General features: G+C 43.2%; 1 protein-coding gene across 1 annotated transcript; it reads left to right on the top strand.

The window, feature by feature from the left end:
* The first annotated feature begins 13,995 nt into the window (after positions 1-13,995).
* On the top strand, positions 13,996-18,671 carry APOLD1 (apolipoprotein L domain containing 1). The gene is made up of 2 exons (XM_031050081.2): positions 13,996-14,012; positions 16,098-18,671. The coding sequence occupies exon 2, from the start codon at positions 16,103-16,105 to the stop codon at positions 16,841-16,843; it is 741 nt and encodes a 246-aa protein (XP_030905941.1). The 5' UTR covers positions 13,996-14,012; positions 16,098-16,102; the 3' UTR covers positions 16,844-18,671.
* Positions 18,672-18,820: the final 149 nt, after the last annotated feature.

Consider the following 18,820-nt stretch of genomic DNA (forward strand, 5'->3'; position numbering starts at 1 on the left):
GTGCTAACTGGGAATTTTATAAAGGCAAGAGAACTTCACTGTAACACATTTACTTCAAGCAGTAATAGGGGGCATAAAGAACTGAGTATTGAAATTATTTTCTCCTAAAATTTCCTCAAAATAGGTGGATGACTGTATGTCTGCTCTGTCTCATCCAGGTCAGGTAAAAGTTCTGATGTCCTTCAAAAACTAAACCTGTGGCCCTGTCTGCAAACTGAATATTTTTATACTCACCAACTCTTTTCATATTACTAATGCCAATACTGAAGCCTTTCTAACTCACAATAAAACAATTTCCCCCAGTCTCTGCAATTCTTATTTTGCAAGAGTAATCATGCAGCACAATAGCACATTTTCCTCCAATTCATAACTGGATATTCTCAAGACTATTTTGCTTACACACACATAGTCAGATGGAATAAGATCTATGATTAAACCCTGTATAGCAGTGACAGCCATAACACTAACAATCTCCAGAGGAAAAGCCTCTCAGTATGTGCCAGAGCAACACTGCGGCACATTGTAGTAGTCCTTGTCTTGCTCAGCTTTTGAGGCTACCAATCTCCATCAAATGTTAAATGGCCATTTTGTAATTCAAACATGGGTTTTGTAATTATTTTAAGTTCTACTTAATGATTTTCCACTTCCATGTTTACTTCATTATTCCCTTCCCTTGTTGTTAAGAAGACAATATACTCTCATTACCATCTCATAAACAGTGACATCATGTATGTGAGGGGGAGGATGCAGAAATACCAGAGAAAAGTCAATGTACACAAGGAAAGCTGAATACAGTGTTACCTCAGTAGTTAATACACAAGGACCATGGTTCACCCTCCTCCCCCAAATATTGCTATTTCTTGTGTGATTAGCAGCACAAAAAGCCTGAAGTTATGCATCAGAGGTCCTTGCTCTAGTTATGATCAAGCTCACTTAGGATACATGGAAGTAGTACACATTTCCCTGCAATGCAGACACAAAAAAGGAGTGGACAGGGAGGACACTTGCTGGGAAAGATTCTCCCTCCCTCATACATTTGCCATCAAAATTAGAGCAAGCTTTGCTGCCTCACCTTAGAAGAGGTGACCATCAAGAACAACAGGATCTCAGTGGTGTTCCATGTTGTTCATCTCTACGTGCTCGGTCAGTATGGACAGAAATATCTGGTAGAGTAGCAAAGAACATTTTTTGGCAGTGTTATCAATATGAGCCAGCTCAGACTTCAGGGCTAGATCAAAAGCCTCTTTAGAGCACTTCCAGGCAGCATGAAAAGTATAGACTATTATAACCACTTGTATCTGCCTACTAACTTGAAAAAATATACAGTATTTTAAACCAAACTTAATACATGCAAGACAAAAAGCAATTTTTGCAAGATCAGGTTAATTTTCAATTTATTGCATGCCCTTTTGTGGTACTTAACCTGGCACTAGGTGACAAAGTGTAGAAGCCACTGTAGATGACATTACAAGTCCCAGGAAAAGCACCTTACAGGGTTTCAGTATTCAGCTTTTGTAAACATACTGAGGATAATTCTTCCTGAACGGTTTGATCCATTTCCTCCCATTCCTTAGGACTTTTCCACATGAGTATCTAACTGCACTGCATTTACTCATGTCACATTGCCATGCCTTTCTCAAATACACAAAGCCCATCCCCATTTTGGAGGTGGGAGAACTGAGAGTCGCTTATTCACATTTCTTAAAGATTACTTAGATCCTCCAGGTTTTGGCTGATTTGGGTTTCCATCCTCCTGCTGAGGCCTAGCTATACATGTTAGCTCTCAATATTTCCTGTCAGCAGAAAACCAGTTCAGAGATGATGCATCTAATTTCACGGTAAAAAAAAAAAAAAAAAACAAACAAGAAAAAAAACCCCAAAACAACAAACCACAAAACATAAAACCTGTTCAATATGCAATGAAATTTCTCCTCATTTTAACTTTTAATTTGTCACAAACCTCAGCTCACCCCTGTACACACACAGGCCAGGCCAGACCAGGATATCAGTCTGCAGACGAGGACAGGATCAGGTCTGGTGAGGGACTCTGAGGTCAGACACAGCCCTGGACATCAGCCACTTTCCTAGTGCAGAGGGGCCATGGGCAGGCAGGGCTGTGGGGAGCTGAAGACCAGCCCTGTTGCTGCATTGCTGGGGTAGGGACTGAAAAACCCATGGGGGCTGAAATGGGATCCTGGGACCTGGGTAGGGTGGGAGGAGTGACCAGGACATGCTAGGAAAGGACAGACCCAGGAGATGCTGGGAACTTTCTGCCCTGACATGACCCCTCCTTGGTATAACAGGGATTATAAAATGTTCTCAAAGCTCCTGCTTCAGCATCTGTCTAGATCCAGACAATAGTGACTTTGGCCAAGTTACATGCAAATGTTTGATTACAGACCTGTGCATTTCACTTGTTAAAAAAACTCTACTGCCACTTCTACAAATAATCATCGATACTGGATATAGTCACCAGCTTTAGGTTTGAGATAGCTGAAAACAACAGTTCCTGCACCTCAGTTTTGTGATTCCCAACTCTTTTGTCATCAAACATATCAAAATGTGAGAATGGCTTGGCTTGGAATAGGACCCACAGTGGTCAGCTGGGTATGAACCTAAACCACCCTTCTACCTTCACTTCATTGACCCTCACAGGGAAACATCTCAAGAGGTTTTGGACTAGCAGCAGTCAGATTCAGTTGCTAGACTATCCTTTTAATTAACACCATTTCCACCAGCTCTGGCACAGTCACAAAGCTTCAAAGGGGCCAGAAGAAAAAGCCCTTTGTTCCACCTTTTAGCTGCTATCTGGAGAAAATGCTGACCCACAGTTTTGATCTGGGTGACTATATGTCTCTCTACTAAGCACTGGTGGGAGTTCACATCCTTTCCCTTTGCACTCTGAACCATGCTACTCACATCACAGTGGTGCCTCAGCCAGTTTCGTTTCCTCTAAAGAAGTTGGTCTCAAAATTCTGGTGGCATACAGCCCTTGAGGCTCACCTGCTCCCCATAGGCGTCCACCCTGGGCAAGGAGAGTACAATTGCCTTTACTTGCTATCAGCAGCTAAGCATATTAGCTGTGCTCTAATTAATCTAGACATATATGAGCTGCCTTCTAGATGTAGTTAACCTGAGTGCTGTGACCTGTGGTCTGGGGAAAGACCTGCTTGCAGAAGAGTACTCACTAGATTTAGTCAGCTCTGCAGCTTCCATGGAAAGATCCCGCATTAGTAGCTTTGCTCCTCCTTTACTTTACAAAATTGATTCTTCTCACTTCCCTTCCTCCACCATCACTGATCTGACAGTGGCTCAGTGTCAGTGGACAAACATCCTTGAGGGAGAATAGATTGGCCCTTCCCCCTCTGTTGCAGGAGGGCAGGATCTGAATGATGATGTTCCCTGCACTTTTCCTAGAGGACGCTGCATTGCAGAGTCTGCAAAGGAAAGGAGCAGCTTGGCACAGATGTCCTTCAGCTGAAGGCTGCCTTGAAGTAAGTGCAAAAATAGCTGCTGGCAGCAGTGACCTGTGAAAACAGGGGAGCGGCCTGGAGCTGGGCAAGCAGACATCTTCAGAGAAGACCTGGAGGAAGAGGGATTCTTCTGATGAGTTGCTTTTCCACCTTCTTTGCAAATGTATGTAGGGTATGTTATGTAAACTGCTTCTTTTTGGGACCCTGAATACACATATCTCTTGTTCCTTTTCCATTAAAGTCCTGTGGCACGTTTTGAGCTGATGAACAGCTTCTAAGAGTTTTTTTAAACTTACCTGAAGCAATCTCTTTCTTTATTGCTGGCATGTATTACAACTATCCCATCCCTTCTGTATTCAGAAAAAAAAAAAAAAAAAAAAAACTAAATTTCATCCTTTGGGCCTTTCAAGGGAAAAATTTCTGTTGGCCTAATGATGCCTTTTCCAAGAATTATAGCTACAAGGATGTTGTGGTCTTGAATGCTGAATTAATATTACTCACATCAAGTTCTCTAGAATCAGAAGTATGAAATACACTTAAAAATGGGAAAGCCTCACCCTCCAGTCTTGAAGAAGCCCAGAACAAGGGATTTTAAAGTCATGGCCAGATCAGTATTACAAAAGCTGTGCTAGGTAACAGGGTAGCCCCAAGGAGAAAACACTGATCTGAAACTGAGGCCATCTACATTCACCATTTGGTTCTGCAGATGAGACAATGGGCAAGCCACCAGATTCCATGTTGTGTCTGCCTCCATGTTAGCACCTCCCAAGTTTGTTGAGATTGCTGCAGAAAAGCAAGAAGGTGTGAATTGTCTGCATTTTCATATTGGTAATCAGAGGTCCTGTATCCAAACTGGTATGATTTTTTGAGTATACATCAGGAAATGAGTCAGTCACCGTTGGGAAAAGAGACTGCTTTCTGCCAGGATCCTTTGTGACAGCCCACTGTGGAAAGTCCTGCCCTTAGTGTTTCAGGTACAATACTTGATCTGTACTAAAGCTGAAAGAAGGATGCTCATGTTCAGACACCTCTCTAAAAAGGCACAAAATAGAGCAACATATTTGCTTTCTGAAACCTGATCCATCTCCTTGACTTCACTGTGTTTAAGCAAGGGCTAATCCTCCCAGCTGTTTCTTTGAGCTTATTTTTTAACAAGCTCAAGATTTCCAAAGTGACAAAAAGCCCTAATGTTGAGACAATCACAGCACTGATTTGGTTCCCTGACATTCTCTTTCAATGCTGATGTCTTGTTCTCAGTAGCACTGTCATGGAAAATGTTGCTACTGGTTGGCTTTCCCCCACACCTCACTTAAAAAGCCCACTTACAACTGTCTGTATGTTCATTGTCTGAAGCACATTTCTCCTTTGATCCAGATGAAGTCCATCCCTTCTATGCAAGTGCTCTGTAGTACAGAAGTGTTCCCAGCTTCTGCTGAAACCTTATTCTCAGCCAGGTTATGAAACTACCATCTGTGTCCCTCCCTGGTCCTAAGCAGCATACTGGGAACTTTTCAGCAGCAAGAGAGTGTAAACACTCTGATTTCGCCTTCTTCCCCTGGAGCTTGCAATTGCAACCAAAGCTTTTCTCCTGCCTTTCTTTGTCACAGGTATTGAAGTAGACCATGACAATACAGTCCTCTCTGGCTTATCCTAGAAGCCAATCATATGTCCTGTGAAGTTTGTCATCTTCACGTCCCCAGAGTATTGGGAAACTCCAGTTCTTTCCCACCTGTGTCTCAAAACAGGGAGTTAGGCTGGAAAGCTGGATGCTGGATCTAATATGTGTGCACAAAGTGGGGACAGGGTGGGTGCTAAAAGGGCCCTGTTTGGGACTATAAGGACCATGCATTGTAGAAGAGAGTTCTTTTATATGGTGTGGAGCTTGTACGCACAATGCACCATGACCCTGTATGCACATAGAAATGGTGTACTTCACTCTGGCATCCTACTCCAGGGCTGTTCTCTGGAGCAGTTCCCCCCAAGAAATGTGGATGTGTCCTCTAATCAGGAATGGAATGGGGAAAGTGAAAATGAGAGTTCATATGGTGAGGTGATGGGCTACAAAATAATCAGTGAAAAGCTACCTTAAAAACTAAATTAAACATGTAGCTATGTGTAGCCTGTGAGTAAATAAAGAGGAAACTACCTTCCACACAAACATCTCTTCTACACAGTACTTGTGTGGACTGTGATGCTGATGTGAGCATGAGTCGTAAGAGTGGTCCTTGGTAATTTAATTCTGTCCTGGTGGAGTTTAGGGTTTCCCTTTCCCCAGAGCTCCAAATGTCAAGGAGCTCAAAGGAAATTCTGGTTTTAGGATGTTAGTTTGTTTTTTTTTTCAACAGAAACTTTCCTGAAAATAGGGGGCTTGGGGGAGTATTTCAGAGGGAAATTTCCTCATCTTATCCCACCAATTTCCAGCTGCCATCAGAAGAGCATCTTCTGTCAGTGAGAAACAACCTGTAAGGTAGAACCTGTTGTGGGCTGTCCCCAGTGACAACAGGGTTTATCTTGGCTCCATCCAACCTGAGGAGATAAAAACAGTTTCACTGCTCTCTATAACCCTTGTCCTAGGCCAAGCTCATCTTGTCTCAAAAGGCAGGTTTCTCTCTACTGTTTGTGTCTGCGGTGGGTTAGAAAAAAATCAAAGAATAGCTAAAGAAATATCTTTTTTATTATTGTTATTTTTGTTTGCTTACTTTGTTTGATTTTGGAGTAGTAATAAAGAGGCACTACCTGATCTTTCAGACAGTACCAGGAGGTTCACCACCCCTCCAAGCCTTTGTACCTCCTGGAATGATGACATTTTTAGATAGCATTTTTTAAAACTGCACATGTTTGCAAACCAAAGGGTCACTCAGCCATGCCCTACCCTTATGGTTTCTGCTGGTTATGCAGGGCGTATCTGCAGATGCAGGCAAATGCATTCTCTCCCAGGTTTCCTTTCCTCCCTCCCATGTCCTGATCATTTGTTCACAAGGGTTCAGGAAGTGGGATGAATCCAGCTGGGCCAAAAGCATCTGCTGACCATCCCTATAGTCTTGTGAAATTGCTTCAGGAACACCAGGCAGCAGAGCACTCAGGCACAGCACACAGCTGAACTAAGAGCATGAGAGAAATGCCAAGCTCATATCCTGGCTCTGAGCTGGCTAACTTCCCTTATTCTGGAAGCATAAGCTCTCATTCCTCACAGGAGTGGTGACTTGCTCTTGCCAGATCTCCCAGCAGGTTTGGTACTGTACTTGAAAGATGCTCTTATCTCCTTCTCAAGACTACCACCTCCTCTTAATAGATTTCCCTTCAAAAAGGTTTGTATTACTGACAGATATTCTTTCCAATCAGGTCTGGGTAATAAGTAATTTCTGAGGTCCTCACACCAGGTTATACCTTCATGTAAATGCTAAAAAAAAAAAAAAAAAGTACAAAAAAATCTATATATGCCTTAGGCCATTTCCCTTTCTCTCTCTTTCTAAACACACTGGCAAAATAGTACAGAATGTTTCTGGTTATTTTTCCTAGCCTTGGTGGGTTACCAAGAGGAATCACCTTGCAGCTATCATATTTTGAGAATGGAAGAACTGAATCGAAAATAAAGTCCTGGGTTTACAAAAATAATGATGATTTCAGTTGTTGCATTTGTGGTTGGTTTGTTTGGGGTGGGTTAATTTGTGGGTTGTGTTGTTTTTTTGTTTTTTTTTGGGGGGGGGGGCAGGGGGGTTGTTTGGTTGGTTAGTTGGTTTTGTTGTTGGGTTTGGATTTTTTCAGCTCAGATTCAGCTATTTAAAACTGAATCTTAGTCTGCCTGGACCTAGAAGAAACCGTTAGGACTGTGATGCAGTGATATTATCCATCACGTGCCTTCTTTGCCTTCCAAAGTGCAGCTCTACAAAACCTGTGTTCTTCTGTACATTTCCTCTGCTAATCCTGAAATGTGACTGACAACTTGTCACAAGCACTGGGGGGGGGGGACACGACCACATGCCAGGTACTGTACAGTGCAAGATCACCAAACCTATAGGCTTCTCTTTTTCTGATCTTGCAGGGCTAGCATATGTGTCACTCTATAAAAGAAGTGCCTGAAAACAGACAAAAGAATATACTTTTTTATAGCATGAGTAACTGGGAAATTTTGGACTTTACTGTTCCAGGAAGCAATGGAAGCAGCTGGTGTCAGCAGGATCAAAACGTATCAGATAAATCCACGAGCAAGAGGGGCCTGGTTTTGAAGGGGGCAAGCAGGGATGTACCATTGCAACCTGCACTCTTCCACAATAGCATCTTCTGCTAGCACTGCAGGACACCAAGTAATGGATTACAGGGACCATCTCTGGCCCAGAGCAGTCTCGATGGGACAGGAAATTCAGAATTGGAGCATAAACCTAACAACCCTGGGCAACATTGAATGTGGCAGGAGGAAAATAAAGAATTGCTATCTATAGTAAGTTGCATGTTACAGAGCAGATGACTAAAAGGGATGGACTGAACCAGCCTTCGGGGGTGGCTGTTTCTGCTCGGGGCTCTAGAGGGAGCTTCAGAAAGTGAAGAAACTGACTCCATGTGAACTCTTCAGCAGAGGGCTGAAATGAGGCGAGACGCATCCTTGTCTGAAGTTCAAAGCAACAGTTTTTAACTTCTCCTGGACTTCTTCAGCTATTTGTGTGCCTGAAATGTTTCTACATGAAACATGCCAGATGGAAGGGTTACTCAAATGTAATTAGTTTAATCATTTTGTTTTTATCACAGTGCATTTCTTATAGGGAGTGTTTTCTGCTGAACCTTAAACCTTCTAGTAAAAGCTTAGCAATATGAAATGAATAATAATTTAAAAACCCAAACAAACCAAAACCCCCAAAAAATAGGTCTCGCAAATGTTTAAAAAAAAAAAAAACTGAGAGAACACATGAAGAAATTAGAGGAGTCCAGGATGTGGTCGTCGATCACAGTCCAAACCTCTCAAAGTTTGGTTCATCTTCTTCAAATGTAGTACCAGTTTATATAAGGACTGAGGATAAACTCTCTTCTTTGATGATGAAGGAATCCAACAGTGATGTGTGACTGTAATTATCCCCTTTATGAAATATGACGGGTTTGAGCTGAATATTCCCAAGACAAAGTCAGCATCATTGGTAAAACTGGAATGGAATCAACATTCAGACATGCAATAAAGACTCAATCTATCCAAATATGTCCAATACCTAAACTTGATTACAGGTTCTCTTATCTAAGTTAATTTTTAATTAAATGCCTGTGTATTGTATTAGTATTCATATACTAAATATCTCTCTTGGCTAGCTGCAAATGATATTAAATAGAACAGTTGGTTAATCTGAAGAAGGGAAGGAAGAACTAAGATTAAATAAAATAACAAATTCTAAAACCATACTCTTTTTCTTTCATATATAAAAATAAATACTAGAGTTCATAAAATAGTAAAAAAAAAAAAGTTAAGTTTTCTTTATAGAATTTATGTCAGACAATATCAATGCACTGAGACCTCATATCATCACACGATTTTTTTTGTTTTATTCTTTTAAATTCTTGGTTCAATGTGATGCTTTTGTAGCATATTTGAAATCACATTGCCCAGCCACTGCCCTGATAGCTGGTAAGGAAGTGCACAGGTATGTGGGGTGAGCCCAGTCACCACAGTTTTCTGGCCTTGGCCAGTGACAAGTACAGAGATGGAATCAGGAACTCTTCATTATGTAAATACAGGATGACATTAAATCCCATTTTCCTGACAAAAGTACATTTTCCTAGCCCTTCTCTCCAATGTGACTGATTAGTGAATTGTTGCTTGGTGCTCTCAAGCCTCTGAGTTTAGAGTTTTTCTAGGTACCCTCAAAGCCATATCAGAGCAATTGAAAACAGGAATTGAGGAGCAAGAGATGTGAGAGTGTCTCTCTTAGTGATCATTAACCAAAAATTCAACCTGTTCCCTGCTAGGGGACAAATAGGGAGGCCAAGTAAAAGCTCTCTCCTGTGCTGCCTGATGGAAACCCAGACATTCTAATTTCCTAGCTAAAGAATGTTACATCTCTCTAGTAATCTGTTATTGAAGGTTTCCAAGATTAGCTTTAGGGATTTACACCTGAGTCTTTTCAGCCCGTCAGTTGGGTTTTTTTTTTTTTTTTTGGTAAAGGCATATTATTGGTGCCATGCTTCCCAGCTAAGCTGCTTTTCCTTCCCATTCAGACTGCAGTCTTGGGGACACTGCCCAGATTCACTAGTATGCAGAACAGAAAGGCCACCAAAAGCTCCTGCACCAGCAGCTCTTCTTCCTGCACTGGATGACATGGACATCATCCTGGCAGACCATAGAGCAGTATATAAAACTAAAGATTGGCTAAACACTGCAAGACTCACACTGGCAAAGGGCAATAAGAAACCATGGACATCTGTGCCTTGTGTTTTGGTTGCAAGACACAGGGACTGTTCTAGCCTAGCTCCCTACAGAAATCAGGGTTACAGAGCAGGACTGTTGGCAGGTTTGTCAACCAGTAGCTTTTTTAGCTTCCCAGACAATCTCAGCCAGAATTTGATAAAGCAGTCTAGGTTTCAAAGACACTGACTTCTTGCTAGTTTCATGAAAATAGGTAGTTTTGTAGGTGAGAAGAATACAGACTGTTGTTTTCTTTGAGAGAAATATTGCAAGGTGAGCTCAGTCATCAAGAAGTCCACCGAAAAAAAAAAAAGCCACAAGAAAACAGGCTATCTAATTTCTACTTTTCACCAAGCTATTATGTTTTCTTTGCAGTTCTGGAAATACGGCAATGACTCTGTTCTCCACAGTGCTTGACAGTATAGGGAGCAAACTTGCTTGTGGCACTGCTGCCGTTGTTGAGATACTGAACAGACAAAAATCCTCCAGCAGCACTGGTATTGGCAGAACCTGCATATGGCCACACTTGGTCATGTCATCTGTTCCATAGGCAAGGCTGGAGGCATTCTGGCTAAGTGGAGAGCTGGGATTTTGTGTGTCAGAAAGAGTGCCTTATGGCATACAGCCTGCACTGAAACACATAAATTAAAGGTGACAAATGGCAGTGTAAGCTGGTCTGTTTAAGTCCATTGCAGAAATTCAATCTCCATGTCCAAATAAATATTTGATCTCTGTAGACACTGCCGGCAGGGTTTTGACAAGGCAATTTAGGATGGTAGTTTTGTTACATGAATGCTTGCTTACAAAGCAGGAACAGGCACAGTCAATGTACTTGGCTTATATCCTACCAAATTGGAACTAACAAGGGGTGTTTCTGTCCCACAGGCTGTTCAGTTTCTTACACCTTGCCCTACTCTTTGTAGCTTTCTCCAAACCTAGCTAAAACCACACACACACCTGTGAAGAGATAAAACTTGTCATTTATTCAAGTGACCCCAGAATCCAGCAGTTAAGGTTGAAAGCAAGAGTGATGGAAATTCCATCAGAAAGATGATATTTGAATGGAAATATGCACTAATTTATTTGGTCAAAGTGTATCTTTAACACTCAGCTCCAAATGTTGCACATTTATGTTCAAATGTTACATTGTACTGGCTCCAAACAGCTTCACAATAAACCTTTCTGCTATATATCCTTTCTGCTGGAGAGAACAACAGCAGAAAAACCAGTCCTTTCTGCCAAAATTCACTGGAAGGAAGAGGGCTGACACAAAACATCCTTCCTTCCCCTTGCTGGTCATCTGCTCCCATAAAATGCCTTCAGGGCAGATTTTGCAAGGTCTGGCTTCTGACAATTTCAAGAAGGTCTGGCTAGATGGGAAAGGGTGGAGCAGAGGGACCATTTTTCGTCAAGGTAGTTACGAAACACCTGCTGTGCCCCTTCCACCCCCAAGCACAAGCACTGTACAGGCCAAGAATGAAGAGGCTGCAGCAACAGAAAGGCTGGGTGAAAACCTACAGCAGGCAGGATGGTAAGGCCTCTGCTAGGTTGCAGGATTACCCAGTGAAGGTCAGACCTACCTCACAGGTCTTGAGATCCCCAGTAGCTAAGATTCACTACGAGCAGTCTCCTGGGTCCTGCTTGGTGACTTGGCAGATGTGTTCACACCTGGGCAGGTGCACTAGTGGCACTGAAAGCCCTTCAGTCCCTGGTAGGCACTCAGAAAAGAGGCTCCTCTCCCATGCTGCTCACATTCCTACTTGTTCACTTTTGGTGGAGAGGGTCTCTGTAATTATTGCTGGGAGAGAAGACCAGCACTCTCAGCAAAGAGGTGCTTGTGAGAGTGTTAGTAGGGACAAAACAGATAACACAGTACTGCTGTAAAGTAACTCGCTAGGAAATATTGTTTCTTCTTCTAAACACATTTCATTCTTAAAGTCAAGTTGACATCTGTTGCTCCTTAGGGAGAATTCTTACTTTCTGGGTATGCACCCCCTTATTGGGGTGGATTATGGAGAAGCATTCTCTTTAGATGGTGAAGGAGCCCAGGGGTGATTCGCATGAGAAACTATCCTAGGCTGAGACCAGCATCTCATCTTACATGAAGTGCAGGTGTTTCAGTGTGAAGGAAACTCTGTGAGGGAATACTATTTTAAAAAGTGGATTGTCCCTTCTGCACTAAAATCATCTCCTCACCCACGCATTGAGCATCACAGGGGTTTCTGACAACATTTTACAGCTGAGTGTGTTGAAAGAAGAGCACTGGGAAAGGAAGAAGAGCAACAAAAACTGTGTCATCTTCTCAGGCTCATTCTAGACCTTTTTTTGTCTGTTTCTTTCTTCTTATTATTTTTTTTTCCATTTTTACCAAAACTTATTGTCCTAACAAGGACATCTCAGCTGGCACAAGTCCTAATGCAGATGCAGTTGCATAAAGAAGAAGCCTATTATATTTGGGAATGTACAGAAGACTTCTTGTGTCTATCATCTGTAAACTTCTGCCAAGGCACACGGGCTCCAGTTCAAGCATGTTTGCTAAAACAAAGGGAAGAGCTAAAGCACAGTTTCCTTCAATGTCAAAACTCACCTTCCTGTTAACGTGCAATGTGTACGAAGTGTGACAGACCAGATAACTTATTTAAGCATCTTCAAAAGAATGTTTTCTTTTTTTCAGGTCTGTGACAGGTTGAAGTAGCTCTTCAACATTATTTATATGTTCATTCATGTCCCACCTCATGCAGGTCCACCCTGACAAAACACTTCACATACTGTTCCAGTCATTTTAAGATGATCTAAAACCAAACTCCCATTCAAATGAATAATTGCAGCCTTCTCTCCCTGACTGCTACCTCTTGATCTTTGAGCTTTCCTAAGGTCAGCCCCAGCAATTGTGTGGCTACATATCACACACATTCAACAGTGAAGCCTTACCACTCAGTGACAGCCAGGTAGCTTTAGCTAGGCCAGGGGGACACGAGTGGCACAATCAGAGATTCCATGTCACCAAACAGCCCTGAAGAGTAAAAGCCCACCAAGCAAGAAAGTAGATGCCACATCTTCAACACAACTGCTGAAAACAGATGTCCCTGCCACCACAGGCCCTGTGTCAATAAGGACACATGCCACTTTGGCCTAAGTTGGGCTCTACTGTTTAGTGCCACCAAAAAAATTCCTTTTTTCCTGAACTCATCCAAAGAGCCTGTCCTTGATTAAAGCTGGTTCTGTCTCAGTGTGAAAGGCAGTGTCAGGAATGTCACTTAGGCTGTTCCTCCCTAGCACCTTCATCACTTCCTCCTTCTGGCTGCATCTGTATGGGGACACAACTTCTAGGCAAAAGCAGGCAGCAAAAGAGGGGATCCCAATGACCTTTTCATTGTGATCATTGCTGGGCAGGCACCTCAGGCAAACAACTTATGTTTTTTCCAAATGTCTTTTTTTCTCAACCATTATGGTGTCCATGGCTAAGAAACAGAGCAAACCCATAGGGAAATCCCTCCTTTTGCAGGATACTGCATAGTTTTAAGTACTCAGGAGAAGGGACAGGAATTCAGAGCAATTGTCTTGCTGTGGAGCTGCTTCCCTTTTATGGAGTGGAGCACAGCTCCAGCTTTCACATGGTGCTGCTGTACTCCAGCCAGTCACACACACAATTGTCCCAGAGAGCTGGGATTTTGAAAGTACACTGGCCTTGAATGAAATAAGCTGGCTGGCTGATGGTCCACTGGGTCTAGACGTGTGGCAGGGGAGTGGGGGGGAACTTCAGTCATCATGCAATTGGCAGCTCCAGCACTGAGGAAAGTCAGTTGCTATTTCAGGGAAAGGAAAGGCAACTGTTCCCTGGGGTGAATGACTGCACTAGTTCAGCACCAGGAATAGGCTGAGATTTTTGACATTTTTTCCCTCTATACTTCAGGAAAAGTGAACACACAATGTTCATTTGCAGGGATCGTTTCCTGAATGTGATGTGTGCTCGCTGTCCCACAGGTCACTTTCCACTGTGTCACATCCTTCTGCACAAGGGAGAGCAGGAAATGGCAAACTCCCAGTATGAGGCAAAGCATTCCCATTGCTGCAATTGGTCCACAGGAGCTATAAATTGGTTCTCCTCCAGAAACAGATCAAAATTTGCCTTTGGGGAGGTCAGCTGGAAACTAAAGGTAAGTATGAACCAGTATTTTTTGGATACTCTGAGCACTGTATTAGAAACTGTATTTTTCAGGTTTTGGACTAACTAATACTCATTTTGTTGGGGAGATTTTTCCCTTGGAGAAGGATTTGGCTTTATTTTCCTTTATGTTGGTATATAATCAGTGTCTTCAAAAGGCATGCATCACTGTGTGGTTTTATCTTATATATTGAATAACTCTCCAATTAACTGCAGTGAGATAGCTGCTATTATTACCTGAGACTGTTCTCAGTGAGCAAATATAAAGATCAAATTGTTAAGAGGCCACAGGAATCAATATATTTAATAATCATCACATTCATCTGGTTTTAAGTTACTGATAATATGCTCATTTTTTATTTCACTGCCAATATCTATTTAACTTAAGTGTTAATCTTTGTTCTTTTAGCCTCATCTCTGCCTGTAGTGTAAAAAATAAGAGGACACTGCCTCAAGCTAAGAAAAGCACAATGTACCAAGTGACTCAAATGGTCCAATGATACCAAGAGACCCTTGGGTCATTGTTCTGAAAGACACGGGGGGAGGTCCTAAAGGATTCTGTGTGAGATCGATTAGGACATCCATCCAAGTAAAAGGGAAAAAAACTGCAGTGAGAATTACTTACACACTTCAGGATGGAAAGACGTTTTATAGTAGGAGTTTTTCTCCTTCTGAAACAGGGATTCAGCAGAATGAAAACCTCCAGGATGTTAACTATATAGTATGCCCTTGTGAGGGGCCAGGCACCTCCAGTTCACATAGTACAGAAGATTTAGAAGTGAAAAAGTGACTGCAGCACTGAATAGTTTTGCTTAGTTGGCTCTGGGATAGGATCTTTCTGCTACAGAGACGTCTTTTAGCTATGAGGGCATTACGAACTGCAGACAAATTAGCTAGACCTTGCTAGGTGCAGAGGCAGCACAACCTTGTGCACAGTGTAATGCTGTGAAGTGCAAAAGCTCTGCTCCCACCAGGCAACTGATGATGCTACACTCCTGTTGCCTCCCTTGCCTCAGTTGCCTTATGTATAAGTAGGGTTAGGGATGCTGGCTTCCTTCAGAAAGCACATTTGCAATCTGCAAATGTTTATTCGAACACTTTTTTCTACCCCTGTGACAAAAAGCAGAGATCACCTAGTGCTGAAACCATGAAGATTCATCCTCTAAAAGGGAAGACACTCTCCAGCTATCTTGCAGGGAAGGTTGCAATAGTTTTCAAGTCACTTCTATTTGCAGGCCCCTGTATTTCCCCTTTCCCCCGTTCCCAAGGGAATGCATATGAAAAGTGGGCTCACTTTTCTGATATGACCTTCATGAATCTTTTAATCAAGGTTCATTGGTCTCTCTGCCACTGTCATTAGGGATCCACCACCACTGGTTGTACTAGGCACCACAAAACAATGGTTCCCATCTTTGTCCAGACCCTGATGCCAAGTTACAATACAAAAATAATGCTGCAAGACCTAGAGTTGCTTAGGCTTAAAAAGAAAGGAAGGATATTCACAATACCCATGTGAGACATCAATGAGCTTCTCACCTCCTAGATGGAAAAGCCAGACCTTGACTCCCCTTAGCAGCTTCCCTCTGTCCTCCTTTAATGGGAAATTACCCCTAAATAGCAACCTGGGATGGGTGGCTTTCACCTCCTTGGAGCCTGGCCTTTCTTGTGAAAGATGCCATTGAACACTGCAGATCCTGTGAATACCATCATGGGAAAAACACATTAGTTCTGGCAGCATTACTATTCTGGGCACTGATTCACTTAATCTCAAAGGAATTTATGTCCCCAGGGTTGGAAGTGTCTTCACAGAGGTAATAACAACAGCAGCCCTGACCCAAGCCTTTAAGACACTTCAGTCTTCTCAGGGCACAAGAAAAGCAGTGGAATATAGTAATTAAATGAAGATCTGTGTATGTGCACATGTATGTGGGTGCATACGTGTCTGTAGACAGCAAAGCTTTCATGTAGCTGGTTGAAGCAAAGTTAAAATTGGATGAATGCCACCCCTGAAATGCTGGTCCACACTAAGCATGTCTCATCCTCAATCCAGCTTTTTTTTTTTTTTTTTTGTGGACAGACACCATGGAGAGAAACGGTGCTGCCTTCCCTCAAACACTAGACCCCACGCAAGACTTCCACATCGCACTGCTGGATCAGAGACGGAGGCTGCGTGGCCAAATTGCTCACCTTCACAAAGCAGCTCGCAAACTCAGCAAGCTCCGCAAAAGATCCCTGATTGCCAATGTCAGCGGGAGCACCCTGACCGCTGCAGGAGCTGTCACAGCCATCGTGGGGCTGTCCCTCAGCCCAGCAACGCTGGGAGCCTCTCTCCTGGCGTCAGCTGTGGGTCTGGGTCTGGCCACAGCTGGGGGGGCTGTCAGCATCACCTCCGATCTCTCCTCAGTGCTTTGCAATTCCCAGGAGGTGAAGAAGGTGCAGGAAATCGCTATGACTTGTCGGAAACAGATGAGGGAAATCCTTGGCTGCCTGGAGTTCCTCCGCCGAGGGAAGGGCCCAGGAGACCCCACACTGCGCCAGTCAGAGAAGAGAGCCTCCATCTCACTGTACAACTCCATCTGCTTCATGGTCTTCTGCAGCTCCCACAGCTTCCTCGTGCCAGAGAACACAAAGGAGATCACAAAAGTGAGCCAGGCGGTGCTTAAGGCCAAAATCCAGAAGCTGGCTGCCAACCTCGAGACCTGCACCAGAGCAATGGATGAAGTCTGTGAACTTCTTGAGTCCAGGACAGAGCTTTCCCCACACATGAGGAAACCCGACTTGGATGCTAAAAAGACTGCTGAAATCCCAAGACCATCCAGCTGAAACAGTGTTGGCCCTATAATTAAAACCAGGCTTGGAGACAATTATTAATTGTCACCATTAGCACTATTACCTGTTGCTATTGTAATATTGGTGATGCTAATCCACACAGGTGCAGACATCTCTCATGTGCCTTATCTACATCTGAACACAACTCCTTTCTGATAGGAACCTAAAGCTTCCACACACACACCACCAACTGACAGTAGCCACCTGATTCACGTTGGAGGTTATGATGGACTGTTATGTACACAGCAGCAGATACCAGAGCCTGAAGACAGGCATAGACAGCCATTCCTCAGACCCGTGTTTCCCCAGCCATCTGCCCAGCTCTGCTTCCCCAAGGCAGCAAAAAGTAGTGTGTTAGGAGGCTAATGAAATCCCTGCAGTCATGGTGCTGACTGAACCTGGTTTGTAAATAACTTATGAATCTATGAATGGTAAAAACGGCTGGGGTATGCTCCAAAAGCCAGCAGCTGCCAATTGCTCATAGAGTACTGTCCAGTTACCAAGGTACATTTGGAAATGCTGTTAAAGGAAGCATCTCCAGATATGACAGACTGTATGGACAGCTCATCACCCCCAGGTGATAGCAGGGCCAGAAACTGTTATCCCTTTTGAAGAAACCTATGCAGGCTGAGAATTGTGATGTTTGTGTTCTATCTATTTACATAGGATTATTTTAAGGTTCTGATATTGTATTTAAAGATGCATTTTTTTTTCTTTTAAAAAGGAGGCCTCTGCTCCAAAGGAAAGCTGTTGTTCTTAGAGGCAAAGCAAGTCTGTGGCATGTGAGAGCAAGTTACCTGTTCTTTGGTTGTGAGGGAGGGCAAGTGCCTATAGAAAAGAAAAGCATGTCTGGAATGCTGGTAACTATAAAATAGGTGAAACATGGTCAAAAGTGATGACAGATCTTATAAATCAAAACAGGACAAGGACAGGTCAGTGATCCTGGGACCAGAGCCTGCCTCAGGGCACTCGTGGAAGAAAGCAGTTATATCTCTTGCAGCAGGGAGGGAAATGTAGGTTGGTACTACTAGTCTGAGCTGGAGCACAGCTGTGATGGAAGCACATCTGAGAGGTGGAGTTGCTACACCCCGTGCAGTCAAGCAGCCTGTGAGACCCACAGGGTTTTGTCTGAGGGAGGAGGCAGCACTCATGGAGAGCTACATATACTCACAGCAGAGAAAGACTTCCCTTGTCCCAGGGAAGGCTTCATGTTAGCAAAATATATATTGGTACTAATACTCAAGAGGGGTGCAGAGGAACAGGATGATTCAGTGGCAGAACACTTATGAAGCAGGAGGAAGGGCTGGGACCCTCCTTCAAGTGACTGTTCTGTTAAGTATGTCCTTCATGATTTTGGACCCCTTCAGTGCCTCAGTTCTCTGTCTAAAAATTGGAATAGTAGTACTTCCCTACCTCACAAGGATGTTTCTGGGACAAATACTGAAAAGTGCTCAAGTACTGTGATGATGGGGATCATATCAGTACCTGGAAGAGGTACAAGGAAAAGACCCCAGAAACTAGCTTGAGACAACTAGAGGAGTTAATGCAGGGATAATTCCACCTCCACAAGTAGCCTCAGTGGATAAGTGAAACTTCCCTGCAGATGCATGTATCAAAATGATTAGAAAAACCCACTCTGTAATTCTGTAACACTGAGCAAACTCTGGGGAAGGGCAACAGCCCATCCCACAAAGCTTGAATCCTTGTCCTTTTTGTCTCTCCCTTTCATGACATCAACATTTGTTTTTTCACGTAAGAAGAACAAAAGCCTTGGTTCCTCAGAGTGTGACTCGAATATTTGTAATGCCTATGTCTGCCAAAAAAGAACAACTACACTGTTGGTTCGATTAAAGTAATATGAAACACTTTTGCGTCAGTGTCTCTCTGCCCACCTGCACATGACCACATTCCTGCCCTCTAGCTCGCCCTGCTCAATTTCATGTTCCAGCACTGGAGCCAGGAATCGGTATG

This window comes from Melopsittacus undulatus, chromosome 5 (genome assembly GCF_012275295.1).
Source record: "Melopsittacus undulatus isolate bMelUnd1 chromosome 5, bMelUnd1.mat.Z, whole genome shotgun sequence".
NCBI lineage: Eukaryota > Metazoa > Chordata > Aves > Psittaciformes > Psittaculidae > Melopsittacus > Melopsittacus undulatus.